The following is a 6,290-nucleotide window of genomic DNA, read 5'->3' as shown; positions in this document are numbered from 1 at the left end:
TTTAAGGGCCTCTTCTTAATTTTAATGCAAAAAGTAAATGTAACTTGTTATGGAATACATTTGCATGAGGTCAATACTTTGTTTATAATTATACCACTTGTGGTCGATTTGGTCAAAACCCAAAATCATTAAATAAGGTATTTGCCTTAGTTGATTTCTTGTGGCCTAATCTGATTTAGATATAGATTAATGAGAGTGTTGTACGTACGCTTCCCATAATCTGGTCAATATGTCACACGTTTAACCGTTCAACCAAATTCTTGTTGGTAATGTAAAGCAATCAGTTTGAAATTTCAACTTCTACAGTTAATGGTACAGCAAAATAAAATCTGGTGTATGCCATCGTTTTTTTTTTTTGGAAAGAATCTATACTTGGTGGCATTTCAATTACGTATTTTGCTTCAAAGCTGAGTAATTAATAATACTTTGTATCGTGTCACTTTATTCTTCCTCATATGGAACCAAATCATTTCTCTCTGTATTAATGATGAAGAGAATTGGTGATATGATGAGATCACTTTTGGTGTAAAAGGAGTGTTATCGTTAATTTTTTATTATAATTTTTTAGTTAATTTTTGTGCTTGAAAATAAATGTTGATTTTTTTTTATTTTTTTTATAGCAGTATTTGTTATGCTTACAACATCATCCCTGTAAATTTTTGAAAAATTTCGAATAGTTTGCCGTATTAAAAATATAATTGAAGTTTTTTGAACACGCGTAGTAAACTAGAATATTAGGAACTCTACTTTCGATATTGTAAACTATTTAGAATTTTTTTAAAATTTACAAGAATAATACTGTAAGTATAATGAATATTGCTATGAAAAAAAATATTTTAGCATGTGATTTTGAACGTGAAAATTAACTAAAAAGTTGTAATAAAAAGTTATAATTAACACTCTATCTTTTCACTTTTAGATAGGTTATACTTATAGAATGATGAGTTAAACAAAGATAACATAGTATAGTAGGGTTAGGGTACTACTAAATACTTATTCAATGTTAGCATAAGTTTTATTTATATTTTTGAATAATATGTGAGAATAACACATACAAACAACTCAAGGAGTCCGACCAAGACTAGTTTGCAGAGCATGACGTTTAGATTAGAAACAAAAAAATAAAAATGCAATAACGTAAGAAACAAAGCACATGAAATGTGGCATTGGGATGAGGTTGACAATAGACATCTCTAATTATATATTATATTACTATAACTATAGCTAATTACATTAACATGTAGCATAATTGGCCTCATCTACATTCCACATGACATGGCCTTAAGTTAAGACCACCTTGTTGGCTTTGGTGTTGCCATCTTTATTTACCCAACCCCTCTGTCTCTCTCTCATCCCCACTCTCTGCCGACTACCATCAGAGCATAATTAAAAAATATATAAATAAATTTAAAACACAGTAAGAATTTTGTATCAACCACCAATATATATATAATATTAAAAATCTACAATCTTTATTCATATATGTGTTTCTAATACACTCTTCTAAGACTTTCGGTGCTCCTTTTTGTTCTTTTTCTGGGTCCTTCTATTTCTTCATACGCCTTCTCTTTATAGAGAACAAATAATTTTCTCCTTTTTATTTTTTATTTTTTATTTTATTCTTCTCAAATTTGACTTCTGGGTATTGTTCATTTCTGCTGGTTCTGGACTCTGCTGTTCTGGGTTTATGTATTCTGGTGAGAAATCCAGGATCTTGTGAATGGGATTTTGAGTTCCTTATCTTTGTTGCCTTTGGCTTTAATTTTGTTCTTGATTATATTTTTCTGTTTTGATTATTAAATGAACTTATAATTTCTCTTTTGCTTCACATTATTTTTCAATCTATGAATTTATTCATCTCTTTTCATTTTACATTACAAATTAATGTTTAACATCTGATTGTGACTGATACAGTGAAGGTTTGATTCTTTGCTTCACAATGTAATGTTAAATTGTTTTTACACTTATAACTGGGATATGGGATTGGAGAAAGGCTTGGACTTTGTTGGATTTTATATGATCAGACTAGGAGAAACTTAGATACACTTTGAGATGCTATTAATTCCACTTTATAATTAGTTACTCAGTTGACATTATATACTTCTCTTAGCTTCATTTAGTGTGATCACCAAGGTCAAACAATTCTCTTGGTTATGCATTTTATTCCATGTTTCAAATTCTTGCAATGTGGATTTGTTGTGGTTATATAATTCATTGTTAAGTAAATTATACCCTCAATTTTGGTCAAAGAAGAGATCATGGGTGATTGATCACCATTTCATTCCTTCCATTACAATGACAGGATGGGAAAATATTGCCCACCTTGATAGTTTCTTGTTTTGATATAAAATTATTAGTTGCTAGTAATTTCCTTTCTTCACTTGTTTGAAAATTTGTTCATTCAATCCGCTTGTCATTTATTTTTCTTCCCATTTTTGTAGTCAAGTCCTTTTGTTTGCTGGATATTTGTTAAGCTTTTCCCTCTGACTAGCTGTTGCATAAGATACAATTTTCTCTGATAATTTCATTTTAATTTGTTCTTTAATTTTGTTAAGCCTTTCTCTTAAATTTTGTTCTTTAGTTTTACATCTCCAGTTGAATTCATTATTAATTGTTTGCTTTCAACTTGTAGAAAACTCATGGAGTTTGGTATTTCATGGGAGGTATGGAGGACACTGATCCACCTTTGAAACGTGTAAAATATCCATTGGAAGAACCGAAGATCTTCTTAGAAGATTCGAGTCGAAAAAGTTCTATTGCTTACTCTTTGGGAGACTTGATGGCTAAATCTATTCTCTCCCAAGGCGATGAAGAAATGCTTGGCTCAAATGGAATCATAAGAAAAACAGAGTTTGTCAAAATCATAACAAAGGCATTGTACTCACTCAAATATACTAAAACTGGTGCCATTCTTGAGGATGAGTCGGGCATACCATTGCACTCACTGTTTGTTAATGAGTTTATGCAGCAAGTTGTTGATGGAATGTGGGATGATAGTTTAGCCACATTGCAAAAAATTGACCTCATAGATGAAAATACTTTCAAATTAGCAACTTTTTTAATAAAGGAACAGAAGTTCCTTGAGCTTCTTAAAATTGGGAATTTGGATGGTGCTTTAGGTACACTAAGAAATGAGCTTGTGCCTATTCATATCAACATTAGTCGGGTTCACGAGCTTGCCGCGTGCATTGTCGCTCCTTTTTCAGGTTTAACACTTTGTCTTTTGAGCCAAGATACAGAAGTTGCAAAGTCTAGATCAAAATTGCTAGAAAAACTGCAGAAGTTGCTTCCTGCAGCAGTCATGGTACCTGACAGAAGGTTGGAATATCTTGTTGAACAGGCTCTTGATGTTCAATGTGATGCTTGTGAATTTCATAATACATCGACAAGTGAACTTTCTTTGTATTCTAATCATCATTGTGGGAAAAATAAGATTCCAAATCAAACATTGCAGGTGAGTGTTTCTTTAAAGTTATATAAGTTGTGTTTGGGCCCAGCAATTGTGGAACTTACAATTTAGAGCTTGTTAAGATTTGTTGCAGCACTCATGATAGGGGGAGAAATATGTGACAGACTATTCATTTGATTCCTTTGAAAGTATCTTTTTTCTGTTTGGACAGTATTGTTTTCGTGATAACATAAACACACTGCATAATAACTATCAATTGAAAAACAGCCAAGATTTTCTTGGTCAGTAATTTATTCTGCTGTTGGTATCTCCTTCTAGTAACATACTTGGCAGATTGTTTTGTTCTCTGTTTGTGACCCCTTGTTTTTGTTTTTGTTTAGATTTACAAAGCTACATTATTTTCTTATCTTATGTAACAGGTACTGCGAGCACATAGTGATGAAGTATGGTTTCTCCAGTTTTCACACAGTGGCAAATATTTAGCTTCATCATCAAAAGATCAGTCAGCAATTATATGGGAGGTATTGTTTTAGAATTGCCTTTAATTATATGTAGAAGAATGAATGTTCCATGTTCCCTCTTCATTAGTCTTGCGTACTTAATATTTTGACTAATATGTAGATTGTCTTTCAGAAGTTCTTGTGTATATGGAACGTTTTGGTAATTATTTTTTTTTTCAAGAAAATTCTAAATAATTTATAGTAAGAAGGGGACTGTAGATTTAAGGTATTACTACCATAACTAAAATTTGTTTATCACAATCAAGTGAAGGATCATGGCATATTAATATCATGTAATGTTAGTAAGTCATGCTTAAACTTCATTGGTTTGCAGTATAGTGTATTAGTCAACACTAGCTAGACATGCTAAAACTATTCAAGATATTGTAATCTATATGATTTTGAGTTATTTATTTAATAGGTTAAAGAAGATGGTCAAATGTCATTAAAACATGTATTAACTGGTCACCGGAAACCAGTGTCAATTGTTTCATGGAGTCCTGATGACCATCAGCTGCTGACATGTGGACTGGAGGAGGTCGTGAGGCGCTGGGATGTAACTTCTGGTGATTGCCTCCATGTTTATGAAAAGAATGGCATTGGCCTGGTCTCATGTGGATGGTTTGCGAATGGTCAAGGGATATTCTCTGGGATGACTGACAAGAGTATTTGCTTGTGGGATTTAGATGGAAAAGAGCTGGAGTGTTGGAAAGGCCAACGGACCCTAAAAATATCAGACATGGCTGTAACCGGTGATGGAAAGAAGATCATAAGCATATGCAGACAAACTGCCATACTACTACTTGATAGGGAGGCCAATTATGAGAGGCTGATTGAAGAAGAGGAAGTAATCACTTCATTCTCACTATCCAAGGACAACAGGTTCCTATTGGTCAGTCTCATAAACCAAGAAATTCATCTTTGGAACTTGGATGGTGAAATTAAGATTTTGGCCAAGTACAAAGGTCATAAGCGTACTCGGTTCATCATCCGATCTTGTTTCGGTGGACTTGAGCAAGTGTTTGTAGCAAGTGGCAGTGAAGATTCCCAGGTACTCTTTATTTAAAACACATTGTTAAATGAGAAATTAACTTAAAATGTAAATTGATAAATCTGCTATATATAAATTCACTAACTGAACTTCCTAAGTTATTAGATGGCTAAATTATATTGTGTGGCTGCAGGTGTACATATGGCACAGGGACTCGGGGGAGCTGATAATGTCATTGCCTGGCCATTCTGGAGCAGTAAACTGTGTGAGCTGGAGCCCTGCAAATCTTCAAATGTTGGCTTCAGCCAGTGATGATCGGACAATTCGAATATGGGGTTTGGAGAATCAGCCCAACTTAATGAGAGGAAAAGTTGGTCAAAACAATGGCGCTGCCATTCACAACCACTCTAATAGAAGAGTTTAGATGCAACCTTTCCTTGTCAGCAAAGTAAAATTGTGCAAAAGCTGTTTTAATGTTCCTTAGAATTATGACTTGGATCATTGGCAAATGAAAAAGAGAAATTACTGATATAACATTGTTTGGTTTTCGTTTCAAGCACTGATATAAACTAGACCAACACCTATTAGTGAGCACATCCTTCTGAAACAAAACATGACTGATATACTATTATCTAGGCAGTGGTGGAAAGCAGAAATAGCCGCAACGGAGAGCACTCAACAATAATTTTACTAAAATTTGTAATTAATGGTATTAATTCATGTGTATTGTTGATAATTTGGATCACTACATGCGAGTTTGCTATGAACACTAAGTTAATATTATGCACCCGATTCAGCTATATAGTCCCATACGTGCATGATATCACATGTACGTTATTTTGACTGTTTTCTAAAATGCTGACTGGTCAGGAAGTTACTCATTTTAAAATTGCTTCAGGTCAAGCACGTTTAACTTTGGAGTTCTTAAGTGATGGACTACCAAAAAAATAGTCATTTTGTTGATATAGGTAGTATTCATCAATTCATTTAAGTCACCTTCAAGTGTGTGGTCATATATCTGCACAATTTTAGAATCATCACACTTGACTTTCTCTATATGATGTGGAATTGCACAATTTACTTGGTCTTTCCCCTTACGGATCATGAGACTCTTACTATCACAAGTCGTATCCATATTTTATTAATTTTTCTTGGCACCAGTGTCAACTTGGGCGCTAGGTCAAGCTTTTTGCCGCCAGATGGTTCTGTTCGATTCTTGGAAACACTCATATCTTAGTTATTCACAAAATAGAGAATATGCCTGAAAGACTTCTCAAAAAAGTTGATTAGAAATGGCCTAGGTTGACAATATGTCAACCTGGGCACTTGGCCTAGCACCTAGGTCAACCTGGGCTCTGAGTCTCAGTTCTGGCTCCCAGATGACTTCATT

The 6,290-nt window shown here is 33.7% G+C and overlaps 1 protein-coding gene across 3 annotated transcripts; it reads left to right on the top strand.

Moving 5' to 3' along the window:
• The first annotated feature begins 1,235 nt into the window (after positions 1-1,235).
• Positions 1,236-5,429, top strand: LOC115722950 (WD repeat-containing protein 26 homolog). 3 transcript variants are annotated; one of them, XM_061104485.1, is made up of 5 exons: positions 1,236-1,417; positions 2,633-3,454; positions 3,829-3,930; positions 4,331-4,960; positions 5,094-5,429. In XM_061104485.1, the coding sequence occupies exons 2-5, from the start codon at positions 2,657-2,659 to the stop codon at positions 5,322-5,324; spliced, it is 1,761 nt and encodes a 586-aa protein (XP_060960468.1). In that variant the 5' UTR covers positions 1,236-1,417; positions 2,633-2,656; the 3' UTR covers positions 5,325-5,429. The 3 variants fall into 3 exon arrangements, with proteins under 3 accessions (XP_060960468.1, XP_030508200.2, XP_060960469.1); XM_030652340.2 differs by having other exon boundaries at positions 1,305-1,697; XM_061104486.1 differs by having other exon boundaries at positions 1,333-3,454.
• The last annotated feature ends 861 nt before the right edge of the window (positions 5,430-6,290 follow it).

The sequence above is a fragment of the Cannabis sativa genome, chromosome 9 (assembly GCF_029168945.1).
Source record: "Cannabis sativa cultivar Pink pepper isolate KNU-18-1 chromosome 9, ASM2916894v1, whole genome shotgun sequence".
Lineage (NCBI taxonomy): Eukaryota > Viridiplantae > Streptophyta > Magnoliopsida > Rosales > Cannabaceae > Cannabis > Cannabis sativa.
The sequence above is the reverse complement of the archived record's forward strand: the minus strand, read 5'-3'. Positions and strand labels throughout refer to the sequence as shown.

Coding starts and splice junctions, on each gene's coding strand:
- LOC115722950 (XM_061104485.1), top strand. CDS start 2,657: ATGGGAGGTATGGAGGACACTGATCCACCTTTGAAACGTGTAAAATAT. Junction 3,455..3,828: donor TTCCAAATCAAACATTGCAG/GTGAGTGTTTCT, acceptor CTTATGTAACAG/GTACTGCGAGCACATAGTGA. Junction 3,931..4,330: donor AGTCAGCAATTATATGGGAG/GTATTGTTTTAG, acceptor TTTATTTAATAG/GTTAAAGAAGATGGTCAAAT.